The sequence below is a fragment of the Eleutherodactylus coqui genome, chromosome 3 (assembly GCF_035609145.1).
Source record: "Eleutherodactylus coqui strain aEleCoq1 chromosome 3, aEleCoq1.hap1, whole genome shotgun sequence".
Lineage (NCBI taxonomy): Eukaryota > Metazoa > Chordata > Amphibia > Anura > Eleutherodactylidae > Eleutherodactylus > Eleutherodactylus coqui.
The window spans coordinates 85,641,547-85,666,949 of NC_089839.1; the positions used below are offsets into that span (position 1 = coordinate 85,641,547).

The window sequence follows — 25,403 nt, forward strand, 5'->3', positions numbered from 1 at the left end:
CTGGCCAATATAGCGCCGGGCGCTTTTACGCCAGGCAGGGAAGATAGTCCTGGAATACGTCAGCTGCTGCATAGACTCCTATAAGAGCCAATGACAGCGGCCGGAATAAGGATGTGTGAGGGAGTTTAGCAGCGTTACTGCTAAACTTTAAAGTAATGTAAAAAAAAAAATCAATAAAGTTTTATTAATTGTAAAAAAAAAAAAGTTATAAAAGTTTAAATCACCCCTTTTCTGCCATATCTATTATTAAAAAATCTAAATCATAAAATAAAAATACATATTTGGTATCACCGCGTCCGTAAAAGTCCGATCTATCAAAGTAGCATGTTATTTTTCCCACGCGGTGAACATGATAGTAGTACAGTAAAAAAAAAACTATACAAGTTTGGTATCGTAGCAATCGTACTGACCCATAAGATAAAGTTATCATGTCGTTTTTGTTGCAGTTTGTGCGCCGTAGAATCGAGACGCACTGAAAGATGGCGAAATGTCTTCTTTTTTTTTTTCATTTTACTCCACTTATAATTTTTTTAAAGTTTATTAAGTACATTATATGGTACTTTGAATAGCACCATTAAAAACTGCAACTCCTTCTACAAAAAAACAAGCCTTCATACAGCAACGTCGATGGATAAATAAAGGAGTTATGATTTTTTTAAAGGGAGAAGGAAAAAACAAAAAAGGGCCGCGTCATTAAGGGGTTAACGAAAAAAGGGAGTTGAAGATGCTGTCCGATAATAAAAATCTCACCATCAGAAAAACAGATAAAGGAGGCTATGTGGTTATTTTAGATTTTTACTCGAAAATGGTGTATAACATTCTTACTACAGATGAGTGAGCACCAAAATGCTCAGGTACTCGTTACTCGAGCCGAGCTTTTTGTAATGCTCGAGAGCTCGGTTCGAGTAATGAACCCTATTGAAGTCAATGGGAGACTCGAGCATTTTTCAAGGTGACCCATGCTCTGCATAGGGGAGTCTCTCTCTCCTATGAAATTTACCTGAGCACCGCGTATTGCTCGCTTGAGTAACGAGTACTTTTGAGAATACTAATGCTTACTGAAAATCTTCACCAATGTGTGAATGAAGCCTGAGTGTGTTAGGAACTGAGCTTTTATTTAGTTCCTGCCACACTCGTTAGGTGTTTTCTCTCAACTCAGATGTCAGAATGCCTGTCTATCGCCCTCTACAGGTCATTCTATGTAATGCACTCCTACAGCCCTTATTACTGTTGTTTCCAGATCACCAAGTTCATTATCTGCTTGACTAAAACTGGATTTACATGAATGTATTTGCGCAGCGTATTATGCACGAAAAATTTGCGCGCGCAATACACAGTGAATCTAACCCGTTAACTTTAATGGGTTCGTTCACATAAGTGTATTTTGTGCATACATATTGTTTGCGCAAAAATATACACAGCATTCCCTATGCAGGATTGACAGTGGCATTTAAAGGGTTAATAGCCGCGCTCGGCCTATTGCGGCTATTGCCCGCGGGTGTCAGCTGTAGTAAACAGCTGACACCCGCGCTGTATGCAGAGAGGTCGCTTTGCGACCTCTCTGCATACATACACCGATGCTCCAGAATGTAAATGTATGTCCTGGAGCTGGAAGGGGTTAATGGAAAGGTTATTAATTGTGTTTCCTCTAGTTACCTTATTTCTTTGTAGTTTCAGCAATTCTTTTTCCATGGCATATTGAAAATCGTACATGCATTTAACTCTACATGTTTTGGGATAAAATGCCAGATTAGGTATTATGAACTTGATGTTATCAATGGGGTCAAATTCCCCATCAATGTTCTAGTTCTTGTAAATCTAATAATGCTAAAGGCTCCTTGAAATCTTTATCCATGAAGTCATTTGAGAATAGATGGACTTCTGTATTTATCCGATACAATGCTTCATCATTTGTTGTAGTTTCCCTCTTAGAGTGCTTTCAGAAGAGCATGTGCGTGCGCGTACATAGGTGCGCACAAAACCACGCATCAATTAGGACCATTGTTTCCTTACGGTGTGTTCACATGTCTGTGTTTTACAGGCGTGCAAATGCACGTACCTGCAAAACATAGGACATACGTGCACTATAGATCCATGGTGCGTGTCAATATTCCCCAGCGGGAATTCCCCTTGTCACTGAGCACTGTGACAGCACTTCGGGGAGTAAAGAATCCCCTGCCACAGCTGTCACAGCTGTGACAGGGGATTTCTTCCCCATGGAGAGTAAAGAATCCCCTTCCACAGCTGTCACAGCTATGACAGCTGGGAGGGAGGATCGCGTTGTTCTCCCATTGCTTTCAATGGTCTGCCAGCAAGCTCTGCAAGGATTTTGGAGGAAGGGCTTTAAATATAAGCCTTTCCCTGAAAATCATTCCTAGAATGTGTTAAAAATAAAAAATGCCGCGTCTTCTCCCTGCACTGCTCTGAATCTCTTTCAGCATGCCTGCTGAAAAGGCTGTATCTGATTGGCTGAGCGCTCAGCCAATCACAGGCAGTGCTCAGCCATTCATTGAATTCAATGAATGTTCGTGCGCTGCATGTTATTGGCTGAGTGCAGTGACCAATCACAGGCAGCGCTCAACTGTCATTCAATGGGGTGGAAGGCAAATCTGTTAAATAGTTTTTTTTCAAGTGTATTAACGAAGGAAAAAGAAATGTCACACGAGATGAAGGGGGATAAAACGAACTCACTGTTAAATATTGCATGCTTAGCACAGGAAGAAGCGCAGAGCTGGTTAAAAAAGATTAAAATCGACAAATGGCCGGGCCCAGATGGAATACACCCAAGGGTTCTAACGGAACTAAGTGACGTGATAGCTAGACTGCTATTTCTTATATTTAGAAAGAAAATGTTTGAGAGTTTATTGGATTCCTCTGCGGCTCTCTTGGTGAGGATGCCTTTGTGGGCATAGGAGAACTGGTCATCTGTCGAGCTAAGACTACAGGTGTGGAGGTCTGGCCGCATTTGTTGGGGTTCTGGACGTCCATGCCAGGTAAGCCCCTCTTTTTCTATATCTGACATTTTCTCTCTGTGGTGCTACCTCATCTTTACTATTTCTTATATTTAGTTACACTATCGAGACCAGGGTTGTATCACTGGATTGACGTATTGCCAATGTGGTTCCAATAAACAAAAAGAGGTCATGAAGGGAGCCTGGTAACTACAGGGCGGTAAGTCTCACTTCAATAATTGGAAAAATATTTGAGGGGTTTCTGAGAGATGCCATTCTGGAATACCTCAAGGAAAACAACGGTCTAACTACTCATCAGCATGGGTTTACTAAGGGTCGATTATGTCAGACCAATTTGATCAGCTTCTACAATGAAGTAAGTTCCAGGCTGGACCTGGGAGAGTCTATTGGTCTTGTATATCTGGATTTTTCTAAAGCAGTTGACACTGTGCCGCATAATGGGTTGATATGTTAAATGAGACAGCTCGGTCTGGGCGAAAACGTGTGTATCTGGGTAAGGAACTGGCTCGGAGATAGAAAGCAGAGGGAGGTAATAAATGGTTCATACTCTGATTGGGCCACCATTGCTAGTGGAGTACCACGGCCCCATTCTGTTCAATATATTTATCAATAACCTGATAGACGGGCTGCACAGTAAAATATCATGTAGCAGAACTCTGTGTGTGACACACGCATGTAGCAGAGCTGTGTGTGTGGCATGCATGTAGCAGAGCTGTGTATGACGTGTGTGTAGTAGAGCTTTGTGTGTGATGTGCGTGTAGCAGAGCTGATTTTTGTGTGTGACGTGCGTGTAGCAGAGCCACTTGTGTGTGACATGCATGTAGCAGAGCTGTGTGTGACATGCATGTAGCAGAGCTGTGTGTGTGCGATGCACATGTAGCAAAGCTGTGCGTGTTTCACATGCATGTATGAAAACTGTGTTTGTGTTTGAAGTGTGTGTAGCAAAGTTATGTGTGTGACATGCATGTAGCAGAGCTGTTTGTGTGTGTGATGTACATGTAGCAGAGCTGTGTGTGATGCATGTGTAGTAGAGCTGTGTGTGTGATGTGCACGTACCAGAGCTGTGTGTATGTGACGTGCATGTAGCAGAGATATCTATTATCTATCAAACACCCTAGAGGCACAATGATGGAGACGTCATCACAGTTCCTAAACCAACAGAGGTGAGGAATGAGAACCATGGAGGGAAGAGAAGAAGTGGTAAACAAAGAAGAAAAGGTGAAGAGTGTAGAGGACAGAAGAAGATAAAAAAGGAGGGAGGGAGGCACCTCAACTGCCACACCTCCAGTTTTTTTGGGGGGTGAAGGGCATGGGACCCTGAGAAGTGGATCAGGGAAGACATTGACCATTGAGATCTCTATATTCCTGAGAATTGAGGAACTCAATCTAGTAGTGCTATGTCTTGGATAACTTATTCAGCAAGTCTTTGACAGATGCTGTTAGGGCCTCCATCATCTCACGGATTGTGTGAAACTCTTCTTTGCATGTTTCATTATCTGTAGTCCTCGCGGCCATTTGTTTGCCACTAGCAACCACCTTAGTGTCACAGGAAACTATACTGGCAACAACTTTCTAGTTTGCCTTCACCCTCAGGGCTACATGCAGTCCTTGCATTATTGCACCATCCTGCAAAGCTGCCCGGTCACCAGTTTAATATATGGGATCATCTGGGATGCCAATTTTGACAGCCAATGAGTTTAGACAATCTAGAGGCTCAGTAAGGGCAATTGTGAAGCGATATGTGGCAGTATACCTGTATACCTCCATGCCCGCCTGTGTCGCATCTCGTATCCAAGATAGATGTGGCACAATAGGGTACTAGAGCCTCCATGCCCAACTGTATCACATCTTGTATCAAAGCTAGAGGCGACACAACAGGGTACTAGAGCCTCCAAGTCTGGCCGTATCACATCTTGTATCCAAGCTAGATGCGGTACAACAGGATACTAGAGCCTTCATGCCTGCCTGTATCACATCTTATATCCAAGTTTTCGCAAAAAAATTCTCCTTTTGCTCTGATATTTTAATCACTGAAGCCTCCTGCACACGGGCGGGTCAGTCCCTGCATGCAGGATTCCCGCAGTAGAGTTCAACCCAGTGCCTGGCTGGTGACCACTGCGTCCCTGTCCGGAGTCTTCTGTGCTGCGAATGTGCCGTCCGGCACTCCATCGCGTATGTGCAGTAGCTGCCAGTGTCTGTGATGACACAGATTCCGCGGTACTTCCACAGTTGCTCACTAAAATAGAAGCCACACAAAATCGCCAAATATTGCGATTTCTAACCTGCTAGCCGAAAATCGCAATCGATTTCCACTCGTGGGCAGGAAATCTCAGCTTGTCATAGCATACTATCGGCTGCATTTGCTACAGAATCTGGAGGCGGAATTCCGCTCCGGATTTCGCAATGCAAATCCACCTGTGTGCAGGAGGGCTTACTTATATCAATGTTACAATCACACATAGAAAGTTTAATTCCATTCTGACAACTCCTTCTAGGGGTGGGATTGTTTTCTACAATGAGTATAACTGAACCTTGACATCTATAATATTCTTTGAAACATGATAGTTCAATGACACAATTAAACTAGGCAATTTCTACCTATGCAATTACCTAGGAAACTCTGTAAAGTGTCTCTAAATTAGAACAGTACCAAGAGCATTAATACTGTAGTATATTTTGGAAAAGGGGGGCAGCTAGAAAAAAAAGTTCTACTGTAAACTAAAATCAGATATACTATTTGCAGGAGAAGCTCCCAGCATAGTGGTTCTGTAAATATCACTGGCAACATGGAATAATATGGATTAGGGTGATCTGATGTTGTACTGTAAGACAGGGTTAAGTTATTACAGTCGGCACACATGAGCCGCTGAGTGATTTTCGGGACTCTGGAACGCTTCCCTTGTGAATTGTTTTCAGATATAAGAGTGGTAAATGCAGGTTCCAAAATAGCCCTCAGTAGGAGTGCTGTCATATCTGGCATTATTAAGAGGCCGGTCACGTGGTCTCAGGGGATAATAGACAGCTGCCTAGCCAGAGCCTCACTGGGATAGCAAGCAGAAGGGTGTTCAGGTCTGAGGCTGATGAGGCTGAGCTCAGCGTGAAGGTTAACAAAGGTCGTATATCTAACTCCGGCAGCATCACAGCTTCACCTGTCAACGAAGCTGCCGACTGAAACAAAGAACTATACGAGTTCTCATCAAATTCATTGACCAGGAGTATGACCCAAGTGATGACCAACGACATGTACAACTATACCTACGAAGAGCATGAGTACATGAACCAAGAAGATGAATGGGACCGAGATATGCTCTTAGACCCAGCATGGGAAAAACAGCAACGAAAGGTCAGCTTATAGAGCGCTAATCAGTTCCATGCACTTTTAACGGTATCCAAATTACTAAAAGCTCTTTTTGTTAATGTTTTTGAATCTTAGTCTAACAAAAGGGTTACAGCTTGTACTTGTTACTATAGTTGTCCCTTTAAGGAAAACTTATCATGTTGAACATGCAGTCCTATCTGTACACAGCTTGTTGTAGAGCAGGAGAAGCTGAGAAGATTGATATATATTGTTTTATGGGGAAAGATTTAGTAGAACTTGTAATGTATTCCTTTAAAGGGGTATTCCGATTTAAAGTGAAAGTCATAACTCTGTAACTCAGTAACTGACGATGGGGCATTGTGGGAGATGTAGTTTTTGCACTTTTCCGTGCCTATTTTAAATAACAATGTGGAAATCTGAAGCTGGCTGGAAAGCAGTGATGGCACAGCTTGGTTAAAAAATGTACTGGAGTTCAGTTTGGTAATTTAGATGATCATTTGAAATAATAGCAATAAGTGGAAACATTAGAGGTAGTTTTTGAAAATTTTGCACAATTTCTGGAACACCCCTTTAAATCCCTGCTCATTCTCTGCTTAGGAATCCAGAGGGTGGTTCTTAGCAGGGATTGACAATTTTCCCTGCATGAGGGCTCCTGCATACTTGCGTTTTTCTTGCGCATTTTTTTCACGCAATTGTCAATGGGACTTTCTAATGTTAAAAACGCATTGCAAGTTTGTGCTTTGCAATTTTTGTGCGATGCATTTTTAACATTAGTAAGTCCCATTAACAATCGCGTGAAAAAAACGCAGCAATATAATGTGAAAAAAAAACGTGCAAGAAAAACGTGAGTGTGCAGGAGCCCTGAGAGTGCAGATAGCTGTCAATCACTGATAGGACCGCCCACTGGACTCCTAAGCACAGAAAGAGCCAAGATGTGAATAAATAAATTATAGTTTACACAGCATCGTTTCAAACAAAACCACATATCAATCCTCTCAGCTCCTCATGAGCTGGATCAGACTGCATATTAAATGAGACATTCCCTTTAAAGAAACCAATGAGAGATATAGAATTGTCATTTATTTGTATAGGTATTGCCATACACATAGTAGAGTTATTATGTCCACCTGAGGTCAGAGAACACGTGCTGCCCCAGCTGATGTAGGACTATAAGTCCACTTCTATACCAGAACCTTACAGATAGTTTAAACATACATGCACAGTAAAAGTGTCTTCTCTTAAAAAGTGTCTTCTCTTTGTGCATTCCACAAAAACTCTATGCTCATGTTCACGCACATACACATACGCACATGTGAATTTGGTGAAGTTTTCATCCAGCATGGACAATCACAATTGAGTGTGCCAGTCACAACCACCCGATCCAATAGTCCAGGGTCAGCACATATAAGGGACAAGAAAAGTAGAAAGCGCTCAGGGACTATCTTAAATGAACATTCATATAATAGTGTAACAAAGGGAAATGGGTTACTTACTTTACCAGGGTGGTACGAAGCCTGAGATAGAACTCCGTCAAGTACTTGTGTTGGCCAACGTACCTCCCTGGCAAAGTAAGTGACCCACTTCCCTTTGTTACACTATTATATGGAAGCTCATTTAGGATAGTCCCAGACTGCTGTCTGCTTTTCTTGTGTTTTGGCCCTGATAGTTTCTTAGAAAGGCATGAGTGCCCAGATCACTGAGATATATTCATCCATGACGCTGTCTGTTCCAGGCTATCGGATTACACCATGTATTTAGTTGGTAAATGAAACACTGGGTTATTTTAAAATCTCACATCTGTTTAATGGGATTGCATGATATTATCTAATTCTTACGGTTTCATAGTTACATCACATCTGTATAACCAATCTGAATTGCCACCAGCTCTTTTACTGTAAAGTTATTGCTAAATGTTTGCCTAAGTGTAGTTCTACCAGTGTCATTCAGCAGCAGATCGGGTCCAAATAGACCTAACCTGCTAAAGTGACCAAAAATCATTAGGGTGAATGGAATAGAAAAAGAGGGTGGAGCGACCCAAGAAAAAAAATAGAAGAATAATGATGACTGTGTCCTCTTTTGGGAGGGTAATGGACTGAAGACTTTAAATGGAGGGGAGAGTTTCTATATAAAGCAGGTGCAGCCGACCCCAAGTATTGTGATACTTACTGAGCAGATGGTTAGACAATAAATACCAGAGCAGTAAAAGAATTGTGTATAAGGCTTGAGCCATATATAATGACATGAGGTGGATTTTGTCAAACTTGTATAAAACCAGTCAAAGGCGTAACTAGAAGCTCTTGGGCCCTATGCAAAATCTGTAACAGGGTCTCTTACGTACCATGTGCTATTTATAATATTCGTGTTTTATTATGTGATGGAGGAGCCTTTGGGCCCCCTAAGGCTACAGGGCCCAGTAGCGACTGCTACCCCTGCACCCCCTATAGCTACGCCCCTGAAACCAGCACATATACACGTTTCGAGTTCAGCAGACCTCTACCTCAGTACTTGCTGGGGACACACGTCTGAATGCTGATGGATGTCTTTAGAGATGGTTCGACAATCATCTCTAAAGACCTCCTTCAGCATCCAGACATGTGTCCTCAGCAAGTACTGAGGAAGAGGTCCGCTGACCTCGAAACGCGTATATGTGCTGGACTGGTTTCATAAAAAAGCAAAGAAGTTTGGCAAAATCCACCTCATATTATTATGTATGCCTTTAGGTCGTGCCTTATACCCAATTTTATAACCTTTCTGGTGTTTATTAAAAAGAACATTAGGGGGTTTGGAAGAAAGTTTCCCTTTATGTCAAAGAAGAAACACACTATGGAAGAGAATGTGCTGTGTGGTCTCAGTGAATCAGAGGCAGTACGGATTATCTAATCTTTGACATTCCTGTGGGCTATCAGACTTGCACATGAATTAAAAAAAACAAAACATTTTTAAAACAATATTTGGGAATCCAGATTTCATGGTAAGGAATTCCCCATCCAGATCCATATTTTTCTCTGGAGTCCCCAGCATAACTGTACAGTAGGCTGCTTTCCCATCTGCTTCGGGGGGTTTCATTTTCCTTCTCCATAATGGGAGCAGGAAAGGGGAATCCCTTGGCTGAACGGGTCAGCCTTATGATGCAACTGAACAGACCCCATAGACTATAAAGGAATCCGTTTGGTTTCAGCTCAGCTGTCTGCTATTTTACCAGATAAAAAAGTCGTACATGAAGGGAGGTTCCTGCACAGTTGTGAAAGCAGCCTTACACAGACAACCTCCTGATTTCAGTGGGCACTGTGTAATACTTTCTTTCACCTTCAGAGGCACTGCAGGGAAACTGAACACTTGACAATTTCCCACATACTACAGTTGATCGCTGAAAGAGATAAGAAGAAAGTAGTATTTCCAAAGAAGGTAACACCATTTAAGTCAGACAAAAAAGTGTATTTATTAATGCAGAGAATATCCCGTGAAGCATCAATACATTTGAGGCCAATCTCTTCAGTTCATCCACTGTATTTTGAGAGTTCTCTGCCTCCTGGCTCAGTGCAATAATCTTTTGATTGGCAGATGCTTTTGCATTTCATTTTTTGCAGGCGTAGATATTTAGGTGTCTGATATTTAGGTGTCTACTTCCAACATAAGATTTTCTGTACAGATAATACCCTTTAGCTGTATAAGTGTAAGCAATGCAGGGTGGGATAATGTGTGGCAGAAAGCAAGATTAGACAATAAAGGGTGCAGCAAAAACAAAACTTTTACATTCCATGTATCTATAGGCTTCTGCTTAATAGGAGGTACTATCGCTTTAAACATTGTTTAACATTACTTTACAGTTCTGAAAACTATAACGAAAATCCTGCTTGAGCCTAGCGCCCACCACACAGTCAGTCTCTTTAATCTGGTCTTGCCACACAAAAGGATGCAGTCTCTGTCCTTAATTCCCCATCGAACTAGTCCTCCCCAGTTCTTTCTGATTCTACTGTGCCAGCACTCCACTGCAGTCACCAAGTTGCAACTTGCTGTCCCATCTGTGCCTAAGAAGCAAAATGTTTTTCACAGATAGGCGTTTCACTGACAGACCTTGGCAGCAGTGGGTGTCTGTCTTTCTACCCGATGACCCAGTCAACTGTGGAGAGGAGCAATCCCTCTCATCCCATGCACTGGTGCTTTCACTGTGCCCAGCCAAATGGTCATCCACGGCCCTCATCGCACTTTGGTCCTCCAGTCAATTAGAAACCATTTCACTATTACAGCAGTCGTTCTTTCACTAGGCCCCTTGTTCAGCTAAGGCCTTGGTTCACTTTCTCTTCTCACATTCTCTTCACCAGTGTAGCAGCCCCTGCACAGGCCTTTATGCTGGCCCCTTTCTGACCTCTCACTGCTGGGCCACTTTGGCCGATTTTGTAGAATACTGGGCCTCCTACACAGGCCTCCTGCTTCTGGGTTTTAGTGGGCTGCTCATGCAGCATATACTGCTCTCTATAACAAATGGCCTCCGCCACTTCACTGCTGGAGCTGCATCATAGAACTCCATTACACAGTGATCTAGGATGACCACTGGGTACAGTTGGTGGCCCCCCTCGATGATGTTACTGATAATGCCAGGCATGCTACCAAAGGGACAAGGCTTAACAATGACACAAATTGCATCATCAAAGGGACACGCTTAATAAAAATAGGTGGTGCTTCACAGGCATCAATTTTTTATTGAGTTGAGGGACTGGGTAGCTTCTCCACTACCTTTCATATGAAGTCACTACTTGTTGATGGAGCCTTTAGATTTTTTTGCTCTCTGTGGGAAACTTTCTGAAGAGCACAGTTTACTTATTTATTAGATTAAAAAGGCTCATATCTTTCCAAACTAACGGTTTCTGCAGAACATCGTGAAATGGTAGATACATAAGGCAAAAGGATCATCTTTGTGTTCAGGTGGTAGGATTGCTGGCTAATGATGGTGGCAGCATTTCATACTGCGAGTACTGGATTTGATCAAGCAGGCATATCTCCAGGCTTTTTCTGATGCTTGAACAGAATGTTTATTGTGAACAACAGCTCAGGAATAGGCTTGAATTCTAGCTGCAGGAGAGATGAGACCAGGTGTTAGTGTAGTGGTCACTTTAGCTGGGACAGCTGCAAGTTGTCCGGTTCTCCCTTTCCACCACCTGGAGTGATGCAGTGTGTGCTTTTGCTAGTAGCGTGCCTCCAGAGCGCATAGGGCGGTTTCAACCCCTCCTTCTCTAAGAGACCTCAGGAGTGTGTCTTCTCCTCATTCTACCCAACGTTCTCCGTCTCCCGTAGGAAGGTCGCACACTACGTGACTACACTGCTCAATCACCTGACCTTGTCCCTCCAATCAGTCGCTTTGACACTTTGACCAAAAAAAAGTTACAATGGAACAATTTATGTAACCACTTTGCCACTAGTTGGCACAACCTCCCCGCTATGACATCTTAGTGGGGCTTGGATATAACAACTACATTTAGACAGCTAGATGTGGTCAAGTGGCTTAATCCAAATGGCAATTCTACAGTTTGTCTCACAATGCCTGTGGACGTAAAAAGAACAACTGAGCATGCAAGCTAAACAACAATCTTGACTTTACTGATCCCTCGAAGATGAAACTTTTGCCTTTATTAGCACACTATCACTATTACATTTTGTTTTCTCCATCTACGTAGTCTTCAAAACAATCTTAATGATAGCTTATAGGGCTTCTATAAATCAGTAATAGAAGAATTAAAGAGAACAAAGTAGAAGAATAGTCATCAGAGAAGACTCCACTATCCATCCTATCATACCGAGAGCAATCATTTTGTTGTGTATTTATTGCTAAACAAACCAGTCTAACTTTCCATGGAAGATTTCACTGTCACAGAGATCAAACATTACACCATTAGAATGAATTAGGAAATAGTCAAACTGTTTACATAAAGACATCACTCAATATAACCAGAAATTAATTCACATAATGAATGGCAAACTTCAAAATGTGGGTGCTCTCAACTCATTATTCATAACATTATCGTACAGTAACTACGTATTATTTCAACGAATATATACCTACCGGCTAAATAGATATATGCCTTGCTGTCACTCTAGTTCTAGGTTAATACATCTGTAAGACTACTTATCAGCAATGGATTAATGTCATGACATGAGCTACTGCTTAAAATAATACCAGGTGATCTGTAATTATAAACTACGGCCCAGTAGATATACCTGCTTAACTGTTATATTTTCACCCAAATATTGCATTATTTCTAAGTTGCAAGACTTTATCCTGATTGGCATATAATCGCCATATAAAATAGTACATACTACACTCCACAACATTGAAATTGCAACACCAAGAAGAAAAATTTGGAAGGTTATGTAAATCGAGGGATTTAAATGTAAAGGATCAAATTTTCAAGCACCTAGTTCTGATCTGTGGCATATGGGAGGGGCTTCAATGGTATAAAAGCCAAATCGAAAGCAAATTTTCTAAGCCATATGTGTCTTAAAAAATCTGATAACGTCCTGTTGTATGATTTTGTGATGCCTCCTGTTTATCGACATGTCAGCTATCACCACTTGTTGTAATCTGAAAGGCATAGAACCTTTAACTGAGAGACTTTGGCTTATAGCTCCAGCAGATCACTACATGCGTAGGCCAAGATGTCAGCACTATTCAACGTTGTGTGTCCCAGTGGTTGTAGGCTGAGCGACAAACTCGAATAACAGCAAGAGGCGCACAGAGGTGAACCCCTGCATGGACGGACTATCAGATCAGATGAATTGAGTGTACTGATATATTCTGTACTGCAAGTGTAAATGGATGTCCCATCCAAAGTCTAGGACATTGAACAGTGTCTACACAAACCATCAGAAGGTGCTTGCCCAACATTGGGATATGAGCCAGATGTCAAGTGACGGTTGCTCCATTGACCTCATGCCACCGCTCTCAAAGGCTAGCATGGTGCAGAACAAGACGACAAAGGAGGCTATAATGGAGGTCTATCCTCTTCAGCAATAAGTCCTGCCATTATCTTAGATGCAATGATAGCCGGAGATTGGTCTGAAGAATTTGCGGCAGGCCTGATTTTCCCCGTGGACATGAGGTCTAACTGCTGTTCTGCTTTGAGTAAATGGGCAGCATAGTGGCTCAGTGGATAGCACTGTTGCCCTGGAGATCTGGGTTCCAATCTGCCAGGGAACTCAGAATATGTATGCACTATATAAATGAGAAAAATAATTTTAAAGAATGGTACTTGCAGGAACAGCGTTGCATAGAGAGCTATAGTGTTTCCATCGATTTTATGGGAGATATGGAAAACAATGTAGTTCAGTAGCCATTTTTCTGTATGCCCGGTCACCAGTGGCCACGAGACCGGTTATATTCCCATTTATGGTGAACCCTGGTGGTATTTAGGAGATTGTGTTCTGGTAACCCCTTGGTGGTATTTAGGACCCCAGGCAGAGTCTTTTCTGAGGGGCCTGTAGGGTTTAAAGGGGACTCTATATAAGTTCCAGCTGTAATAGAATGGTTGGTGTAATGAGCTGACCTGCAGGGGTTTCTCATACTCACGCTTGAGGCTTGGTCACTGTAATGCAGGAGACGCCATCACTATAAAGATGCTTTGAACTGTTTATTGAACTCTGTCAAAGGGGTAGAAACTTGCCACAAAAGGCTCACCAGGACAAGGGAGATAGCAGATGACAAGAACACTGAATAGGAGCAGGTTTCTCCAGCTTATTTTGAGAGCAGTCTTTCATAGGCAATACTTCGGCCTAGGATATCTGCTGCAGGTACCATTTGTGTGCCCAACGGGTAGTGCCAAGACCACACACACAGGGAAAATGGAGACAAGTACAGCTTCCATCGCTCACCTTCCTGGATTCTCTCCAATCCACACTACTTCTGTGCATCCTGAAATATTTTTAGTGCAGTCCTATGTCATCACATCCTGACTTCCCAGGGCTCATGCAGCCAATCACAAAATTAGCAATATCTTAGTGACCAGTTCATGAAGTAATGCCAACCTGCCACTTGGTGTTAGCAGAATTAACATGGTAAAATATAGAATGCAAACAGCACACCCACATTACAACTCCTCCCCCTTCTTAACATGGGTAGTCCTAACCCTATTTAAACTTTTTACACTAATAACAAGAATAAACAACTTAAACGCCCCTTAGTTACTGTGGATTTGACCACCTTAGGACTTGCGGCCTCAACCATCTGTGCTCGAACATGGAGGGGACTGAACCCCAACTTGCTTCACCTGGGTGGTGGGGTTAATATTAATCTGGACTACCAGGGCAGGAGGGCCAGCAGGGGTTCCACTCTTCTTTTTACCACTCACAAGTATTCTTGGGCTTAGTCCCAGAGGCTTACCCACCAGAAGAGGCAGCCTCCCACTGTTGTCATTACAGGTGCCAGAGTGGTCCACCCACTAGACCCAGGGATCTGGAGGAAGTCCTATTCTCTTTCTTGTCCCAGCTCTCCTGGATAGGCTTCTGTGGTTGCCCAGTCTCCTTGAGGCCTAGATATATGGGTGAAGAAGATCATATTATCCCTGAAGAAGATCATACTTTTCCAGGGGGAAATCAGACCAGGCCACAAACAGAAAAAAATAGACTCCCACTATATAGTCCTTTATCTATTCATGGCCGAGAGATGGACTGTACCTGAACACCACCTCATAGAGTCTAAGAGTCCTATGTATCTCCTCAATATAAATGAGCAGCTTTTCCTGGGCCTCTTTTTTTAGCTGCTCCCTCTTGCCTTTGTACATAGTGATGGCCCACTGCTGCTGAATCTCTGTGTACAAAGCAGTCTCGGTCAGAGAATTAAACATGGGCTCCCTCCAGGGAAGATCCAGGAACCAGTGCTCTTCCATATCTTGTTAGCCCATTGACTGACAGATTATGTGTGACTAAGGGCATGCTGCCCCTTGCATTGCAATATCTTCCATTGGGGCTTCAGATCACATTTCAGTTAGAATATACACCTCAGCAGCAACTCCCTTCTCCACAGTAGCCGTCATCCTGCCAACTATGCCATGTGTTACAGAGGGCCCCTAAGTGGCATTGAAGGCCTCAGACAAGGCCTTTTCAAAGGGGCCTGTGGGATCTGGTGGGGAATCCATATAAGTCCCAGCTGTGACAGGATAGTGGGCATAATAAGCCCACCTACAGGAGTGTTTCCTACTCACGCTGAGGCCTGGTTATCGGAAATCAGGAGATGCCATCACCATAAGGATCGTTCAAACTGCCTATTGAACTCTGCCAAACAGATAGCAACTTGCCACAGATGACCCACCAGGAGAGGGAGAAAGCAAATGATGTGAGCACCGTTCAGGAGCGAGTTTCTGCAGCCTATTTTGGGAATAGCCTTTCATAGGTGACCCAGGAAATCTGCAGTGGGTACCGCCACTTTGTGTGCCCAATAAGTATTGTCAAGACTGCGAGCACAGGGTAGATGGAGACTGTCATAGAGTCCTCTACTCATCTTACTGTATTCCTGCCACTCCACACTACTTCCAGGTGTTCTGATTTATTTTCACTGTGACTCTACATTATCGCATCCTAATACCCATGGGCTCTCATGCAGCCAATCACAAAATTAGCAATATCTTAGTGGCTGATTCCTGAAGTAATACCAACCAAACACTTGGTGTCAGCAGGACACTAAATGTTAAAATAACACATGGTAAAAACATATTATGCAAATAACACCCCCTCCGCCCATTACAGTTGGAATAGCCATTCAACAGGGCTGCTCATCAGTGATGGATATACAATAGGTTGCGTAGCGTATCCACATTTGGATGGACCTTGGTAGTCATGAAGGCTGGTTGGGGTGACCAACAGCTACTTTGGGGACCCACTGAGTGCAGCTGAAAGTAGCTGGCCCCATGAGTGCATAACTAAGGTAGGTGAGCATGAGTGCTGAATAATGCAGAAATGTGGGACAGACTATAGATGAGGTATTACAATCAATTGGATTCCTTAAAAGTACAGTGTGTTAGACAGGGCCAGTGCCAGTACCCAACCAACCTGGGCTGGGCCCACTGTGTCTGGGGCATGCCCGCAGTGCACAGGAGCCCAGGAGAGGACTCATGCTGCTAGGTCAGGCACAGTAGTTTGGCCCCCTTGATTTTAATTTTGTTTAATATTAACTTTTAATTCTGATTAATAAAATTGAAAAACAGTACATACTCACCTTCTCTGTCACTCCCCGTCACTTGCAGTCCCCACTATCTGACCTCCCCGTTGTGTGATTATATGACACATACATGATTTCTGCGGACATTCTCCAGGGAGTGTCTTCAGTAATCATGTGTGTGGCACATAACCTGTAAACCAGAAAATGGGCACAGCAACACCGACTACAGCTGCCATGGAGAGACAGAGGATGTGATTATGTACTGTTTTTTTAATTCATCGCATATATAAAAGTGATCAAAAGGTGGCATGGCTTTTTATATTCAAAACCGGGCACAAAAGGTGGCATCTATATGTAAAAGGGGCACAGAGTGGTATATCTTAATGAGAGCAACAGGTAGCTTTATAACTAAAAAGTGACAATAGGTGGCACATCTAAAGGTTCAAAAGGTAACATTATATCTAAAAGGGGTAAGAGGTGGACTTATACCTAAAATGGGGAAAAATATGGCACATCTAAAGGGCCAAAAGGTGACATAACTAAAAGGGGACAAAATATGGCACATCCAAAGGGGTAAAATGTGACATTATATCTACAAAGGGGCAAGAGGTGGACTTATATCTAAAAGGGGGCAAGAGGTGGCATTTTATCTAAAGGGGACAGAAGATGGTACATCTAAAGGGGCAATAGGTGACATATTTAAAAAATGACAGGAGGTGGATATATATCTAAAAGGGGCTAAAAGGTAAACTTATATTTAAAAGGGGGAAAGAGGTGGCATTATATCTAAATGGACTCACTCACAAAGCTCTGCATGGCGCTGCGCCAGCATACATCGCCTCCCTCCTGTCAGTACACCACCCAGCCTGCTCACTCCGATCGGCTAACACACTCAGACTAAACACCCCTGTAATACGAACCTCACATGCTCGCCTACAGGACTTCACCAGAGCAGCACCCATCCTCTGGAATGCTCTACCCCAAGGCATCCGGACAATTCCCGATGCACGAAATTTCAGACGTGCCCTTAAAACGCACCTCTTCAGGGAAGCATACCAAATCTCCTGACCTAGTCCCCCGCCCCTGCCTATGGTGCCCCACCCCGTTTGCCTTCTAATAATTGATCTCCACATGAAATCCCCTAATGCTTGTGTTCCCCATTCCTTGCTCCTCCCCCCCCCCCACCCCTTGCACCTCCTGTACTACCCCCAACTTATTTGTATCAATGTACCTCATATTGTAATTGTTGTATTGTTTTGCATTTATCCCATGCCTGAAAGCGCTGCCGAATAAGTTGGCGCTATACAAATAAAGATTATTACTATTATTATTAATAAATGGGACAAAAGAAGGCACATCTAAAAGGGCAAAAGGTGACATTATATCTAAAGGAGGGCAAGAGGTGGAATTATATCTAAAGAGGCGGCAAGAGAGGGTATTAAAAATGGATATTATTTCTAAAAGGTGGCAAGAGAGGGTATTATTACTGACTGAGGCAAAATGTAGTATTATTGCTAACTGTGCTTTAAGGGGCATTAATAGAAAGAGGGCCCCACTGAGACTCTATCGCTCGAGGACCCGCATAAACCTGGAGCTGGCCCTGGTGTTAGTAAGAAGCCATATTGTATTGTGTAATTTTGGGGTTATCATGTGCGCACCTTAGCGGTCTCCAGCCATCGCCGTTGGGTCTTCGTAGCTCACTGTCACTTTAGGCTTCACTGTCTTTTCTATATGCTGGTTGTTACAGAAATACTATAAGATTGTCAGTATGGATTTGGACAGTAACTATATATAGAAATAGATAGATTTCAAAAGCAATGCGCATATGTTTGAAATGGATTCTGCTGGCAGCATCCATTTATCACATTGAATAGCTACACCGGTCAGCCTTTCCTGGCAGGCTGCAGACATGTATGTCCTATGAGACAATCTCTTGAAAGAGGAGAGACATAAGACGGCCTTTGCAGCTATTGTAGGCAGCAGACTTTAGACTGTTGCCATTCGGCTGAAATGCTTGGTATGAAATCTGTCAACAGATGCTGCTAGCAAATGATGAAGTCTGCAGGATTACAATGGATGAGATTACTAATTATAACTACAGTTTGTTAGCTCTGCCCTAATCCAGCCATCTATCTACGTTTCAGGAATATCAGATGTTATCTATCTCCACTAGTACCTGCAACTCATTATGTTTTCTGCTAAAGGACATGTCTTCTAGTAGATGCATATAATTATACTGTAGATATATTGCATTATACTTATATTACAAACCCCAGGAAGGGCAGGAGATCTGTCTGCTCCTACACGCCGTTCATTTTAATTCATTTACCCAAGGAGATATATGAGGGGGTACCCAAAAGAGGCAGGAATCTTCTTCTAGCAGGTAGGTGGTTACTAGAACAGGCTGCAAGGTGAATGTCTGCAGTACCCTTCTGAGGCGGCATGCCAGCCGATGACGTCGGGGAAGGTTGCGTTCAGCTCCAGTAAAAAAAATTTCAACAAGTTGTTCAGTTTTTGCCTATTTTTTGATGGCTGATTCAGCTGTGATTTTTTTTTCCTTTTCCATTGCTCAAAGCACTCTTAAAAAAAAGTACCATAGAACGAGATCGGGTAAATACAAAGGGCGAGTCAAGTGTGTCATTCCGTTTTTCATTAAAAATTGCTTAACTCTGTGTGGGCAAATAGGTTACTGGTTCTTCCAGGTGCATTGTTATGATGGAAGAACTAGTCACTTGTTTGCCCACACAGTGCTGAGTGTTAAAGGGAATCTGTTACCTACTTTTGGGATACCTAGACACGGGCAAGGGCGATATTGGACTGTGAAACTCAGCCCAATATTGTGCTTGTGAACGTGCAATTAACCTTCGGATGTGAGGTGTTTTTCAGGCAAAAACACCTTGCATCCGTGAAATTCCAATCCTCTCGCGCGAGTTTCATGAGGATCAGAAGTGTTTCCCATTGATTTCAATGGTAAACCAAGCATCTCACTTGCATGCACATCGCAAAGGTCCCATTGAAATCAATCGGCGAGGCATCCGAAGAACACAAAGAGATAGGACATGCCACAATGTATTTGGTTCTTATGCGCGCAAGATTTATGCGAGTTTCTCGGCCCTATGAAAGTTGCCTTAGCCCTATCAGCTAAGCTTATGGGCTAAAGGTAAGTGATCTGCTGAGTCCAGGGATGTGTTATACTTATCGCCCCCATTGTTCCTCTGGTGTCAGTGCTAAAAGCCGCCATTCAATGCTTTGGGTGGCACACTAAGTAGTCCGCCTGTTCTAATTTTATAATGGGCAGACTACTTAATGTGCTGCTCAATGCACTGTACCAGCAGCTTTCAGTGCTGACACCAGGGAACGATAAAGGTGGTAAGTATAAGACCTACCTCTCCGGACTCAGAAGGTCACTTCCTTTCAGCCCATAAGTTTAGCTGATAGAGCTAAAAGTAGGTTATAAAGTCTCTTTAAGAAATTTTTGACAAAAAATGGCATGACACCCTTTCCTCACCCTCCGTATTCTCCCGATCTCGCTTTTGAATGATTTTTTCTTACAAGTGCTTTGAGCAGTGAAAGGGAAACAAGGTTTTACATCTGCACATTGTTCGTATGAATCAGCCATCACAAAATAGGCAAAAAAAACTGAACAACTGAAAAAAAATCACTGGAGTCAAATGCAACCTTCTCCAACAACGTCGGTCGTCCTTTTTTACACCTGTGTCTGTATTTCCATTGTTCAGGTCTGTACTTGGAGCCAAATAAAAATACCCAAGCTGCTAGACCTGGCACATGCAAGACATGAGCAGCGCCAGATGAACCCTAATGACTATAATGGGGTCCGTCCGGCTTCCAGCATGCCAGCCAAAATTTTCCTGCATGAAATGTTGCATAGATGTGAATGAAGCCTTAGGAGGGAGAGGACAGAAGGAAAGGAGCCTGATAAGTAGAGAAAGAAGCATTCTCCTCTAATAAAATATCATACAAAGCTTCCTATATATTCACCTGTACAATTGATTTATGCAAAGTTCCTTGTGCAAACAGTTGATAAAAGAGTTTACTAAAAAGGATAATTCTGACAAATCACTTCATCCTTTTAAAGCGGCTCTTTTATCAAGGCGACACAGTGATCATTAATTTATTAGGGGAGAGAAAAATAATAGAAGCAATTATATTTTTCAAGTGCAAATTCATATAAAAAAGCAATAACCCTATAATAGAATTGATATATGTGTCAGCTATAGCCTGCCATTTATTTTGATAAATATCATGGCCTAGTTAGGGAAATTGCTTTTGGGCTTAAACTTCTGTTGGTAGAGTTATTGCTGAATTTTAAGAGTTTATTAGTAATTAGTTTGAGTTTTTATTTATAGTATTGTAGGCTGCATTTTTTACATTGTTTAATGACATAGTGTCTCAAAAATTACTTATTTTGGGGGGATTTATAGAATTTTGAATTAAAAACACTACACAAAATCCAAGGTATTTCCATTATAGGCAAATATTAACATATTTATAGGTTATGCTATAAATCTCTGATAGATGCAGGTCACACATTTGGGAATCACACCTATCTCTAGTACTGGGGACTCCTAAACCTTCTCCCAACTGCGGCCACCTCACCGGGCATGGTGGTTTCCTGTTACATAGATAGGTGTGAGTTCTAGAGGTTGGGACCACATCTATCAGACATGTATGGCATATCTGATGGAAGGCTAGGAATACCCCTTTAAGAAGTGACAACTGTTAGTCAAAGCTGTGCTGTGTTTAGTTAAACCTAGCAGTTTTATCACATGAAACCTGTCAGGTCAGTAGGTCAGCTTCCTCCATTGCATGCACCTCACCTTAGAAGACATGAATGGTAAAAAAAAATATCCTGTTTTCTATTCTGGGAGCCCGGCTTATGCTCAGAGCTTGTCTGAAACATCACATTTTTGCATGTTAGGTGTAATGATTCTGACAAATTCTAGTATCCAGCTAGACAGAGGCTGGACAGACATCTGTCTGGGGTGATTTAGTGAATCCTGCACTGAGCAGGGGGTTGGACCTGATGACCCTGGAGGTCCCTTCCAACTCTACCATTCTATGAAAAATCTTTACCACATTTTTAGTTCACATGTTTAGGAAGGTCTCTAGAGGGTGTGACAAATTATCTTTCCCTTTTGATTCCTATTTTTCATAGATAAAAGAATAATAACATTGGGTGAAAAGGGGAAGTAATAAGGAAGACTTTAATAAGAAAACAAAGGTAGTAAATAGGGATTATACAGTGAAAACTAACTGAGACAACTCCCCAAAATTGCACTGAAAATTGTGTTCCAGACTGGTGAACCTCCCAAAGATGGCCAGTATATATTGTATGTCATTAAGCTGGAAATTTGTCACCGGAAATCTGGTCTACATAAAGGGGTGGACTTCTCAAAGAGTTGTTTTTTTCCTTAGAAAGGTTTCACTGTATTTGCACAGTTAAATAGTTAAAGGGGTTGTCCAGTCACTGAATGAACCCTGGAGTACACCCCTGGGTGAAAATTTAGCCTATCAATTTTTTTTAAGTTTCAGACTGATGCCACCAGAGTGCTATTAATTTCCTTTCTTTTATTACAACAAAACTGTATTGATCCTCGTATATGTATGATTATATAGTTGACAATATTTGCACAATAATAAAATGTAGTATTAACGTCTCTCCGGTGAAGTGTGGTATGGCAGGTGTAAAGAAAACAGCTAGAATGCTTTAAAATATTAAAAGAAGTAATACGTTAACACTATCCCATACTACTCACACTCCTGGACTTTCCAGTTGTTCATTACAGCCATTGATGGGCTATAGCTGTCATAATTGAAAGCAGCACTGCTTTGATGACCTTGCATTGTCATAAAATTGGCAGTCCTCGATTGCTCTTTCCTTGACAGTGCTCCAACCAAGCCCTGCTTAGGTAATGATGTCATTGATCCCTCATAAATTAATGGGAATATCTGTCATAGGTACATTAAATGTTACCATTCCCATGTAGTCATTTGTATTGTGTGACCTTGGGTTGGGATTAGAATGTTATTTACTAGGCTTGTGTTTGAATGATTAGACTTCATATTTGGATTAATTAAGAAAAAATCCCAAAATCACAATTTCAATTGTGTAATCCTAGATAGACAAATGGAGCTTCCAAAATGATTGGTTACAATAATATTGCCATCAGGGCTAGACTTTATGTTCACTTTTATTAAAAAGCATTGTGAATGTCATCTCAAACTACTGACCTTAAAGGGCTTGTCCCACAAAAAGAATTTACCCCCTATCAACAGGATAGGGGATAGCTATCTGATCTTGGGGGTATACCAACAGGAGCCCTAATGATCATAAAAATGGGGGTCCCAAATGTCCCTGAATGAATGGAGTAGTGATCACACATGCATATTACTGCTCCATTTATTTCAGTAGGGTTGTTTAGGCTGGCTGTTGTCTTCGTAGACCCATTGTATAGAATGGAGTGGTAGTCTGCATGCATGACCAATGCTCCATTTATTAGGGAACTGCAGGACCCTTTTCTTATGTGTTGCCAGAGGTCAGACCTTCACCAAACAGATAAGGGATACTTTCTTTTTGTGGGACAACTCCACAGGGTAATCGCATTATAATAACTTCATTAGCCAGAGAAAATACAGATATCAATTAGACTTCGCCTTGTAAAGGGTGGGACAGGTTAAATGATAACAAAGAAAAATGACAAAGGACTTACCTGGTGCAGGTGGGGAGGCCTCTAATGGAAACCAGCCTGCTTGCATCTGAAGTCCTGGTAGGCTTTGAATAGGTTCTTTGGATCCCACAGAAAATCTGTATTGGGAAAGCAACGACAGGCAAACCCACAGTCAAATAGAAAATGGGTAAAGAAAATTATAAAACAGAGGAAAAAATGGCAACCACTCTCGAAAAGATCCTATATGCAGGTGGAAGACTTACACTTGGGGAAAGGGGTTAATCCTTCAGTAAACCCCTTCCAAGTGGCCCAAAGTACAGCAAATGCCAATGAAATCCACGGCTAGAGGTCTTGGTAGTGAAGAAAGTTTCTTTTGATCCATAAAAAGAGTCATACAATGCGTTTCAGCACACACAGGCACCTTTCTCAAATTTCTTGCCACAAGGAAGGGGTTTACTGAAGGATTAACCCCTTCCCCCAAGTGTAAGTTATCCAGCTATATATAGGATCCTCTTGAGTGCAGTTGCCATTTTTTCCCTCTGTTTCATACTTAGCCAGAGAAAGGAATTGCTACAATGAGCAACTACTGTCCCCTGAGAAAATGTCCACATGCATCTGGCCAAGACAATATCAGCTGATCACCTATGGTTTCTTTGAATCTTAAGAACACAGCAATTTTTTTTACAGTTTTATCATTGTCTAATTCTGAAAGCCATCATTTTTTAATTTGTACATTGATTTAGCTGTATGAGGGCTTGTTTTTTGTGGAATCACTTGTGATTTTAAATGCCATCATTTTAGGGTTTATATAATTGATTGATTTAATTTTATTACCTCTTGCAGAGGGAATGGAAAAAAATAGCAATTGACATCTGAGCCAGTACCAACACTTTGTTGTAAACGAATAGTAATTTGGGTGCTCATTTGTTACCCATGACGTAAATGTACATTATGGGACAAGAAAGGGTTCAGCAGGCAAGCCTACAGTGAACAGCTGCTTGTCAGATCAGCTGCATTCTGAAAGGATCTCCCCCAGTTGACAGACATAGATACAGAGACTGTTTTCCATTTGCCATTATTGTTCCAGTATACTTTTTTGTTAATTGTAATTAAAACATAAAATTAACAATTACATTTTATGCAAATCATTAATATATATTATGATGCTGATTCCTCACCATTCTGAAGATCTCTGCTTGCTGTAAAACGGTAGGCAATCAATAACTGATCAGTGGGGGTCCAATCACCCGCACCTCCACCAATCCACTGACCGAGGGTTCCCTTTATTGTTTAACCAGACACAACTCCATACATTTGGTTCTGATTGTGTCTGTGATTGATTGTGACTGAAGTGCAGTACTGGGCACAGCCATAACCATATGTATGACACAGAGCCTCGGTAAAAAATTAAAGGGAAGGAACTCACGCTTCATTCAGCTGATTGGCAGTGATGCCTGAAATCATGCCACTATTGATTCAATATTGGTGGTTTACCCTAAAAATGAAAAATCAAAATAACACTTCCAGAAAAGCCTGGATTGATACTACAGGTACAGTACCCATTGAATTCAATAGGAGCTATGCCTGCAGTAGCAAACTTGGTCACTACAATATGTACAGCATTATCTGCTTCTAGGGCTGCCATACAGGGATGCCTGTGGCAAAGCCTAATAGACAACACTGAAAATTACTATCCTATGCAATACTTACGTATTGTAATATATAGTACAAGTGATCACAAGTTCAAGTCTCTTATGAGGACTAAAGAGGAAAACAGAAAAAGATTTCATAAATTTTTTTAAAAATCTAAAAAAATATTAAAAGTTAAAAAAAGTACAGAATAAAATACACATACAGCGTGAATGCCAAAAGAACAAAATCTCAAAGAAATGGCAAAATTGCATTTTTGTTTTCATTGCACCCAACTTTAAATTTTTAAAAAGTGTTTCAGCACATAATATGTGGTAACTTAAATGGTACTATTAAAAAATACAATTTGTCCTGCAAAAGCCAAATCCTCATACAGCTATGTTGACAGAAAAAGAAAAAAAGTTATGCCTTTTGAAAGGTGAGGACAAAAAAAGCAGAAATTCAAAAACAGAAACTCTGGTCTTGAATGGGTTTAGAAAAGTTTGCTACACTCATAGTAAATGTCTGAAAAACAATTTAGATTTTTTAATAGATTTTATTATGTCTCTGCTGACAAGTGTTTGGAAATGTAGCACTCCAGCAACATCACTGGCCATTTTTACAAAAAAAATATGAAAACAGGAAGTACT

At 41.7% G+C, this 25,403-nt stretch overlaps 1 protein-coding gene across 1 annotated transcript in view; it reads left to right on the forward strand.

Annotated features, from left to right (window-relative positions):
* The first annotated feature begins 5,995 nt into the window (after nt 1-5,995).
* The window catches only part of ACTN2 (actinin alpha 2), an 83,003-nt gene continuing 63,595 nt past the window's right edge, over nt 5,996-25,403 (forward strand). The window contains exon 1 of the mRNA XM_066595823.1: nt 5,996-6,315. Within this exon, the coding sequence (XP_066451920.1) occupies nt 6,190-6,315 (126 nt within the window). The 5' untranslated portion in view covers nt 5,996-6,189. The remainder of the gene's footprint in view (nt 6,316-25,403) is intronic.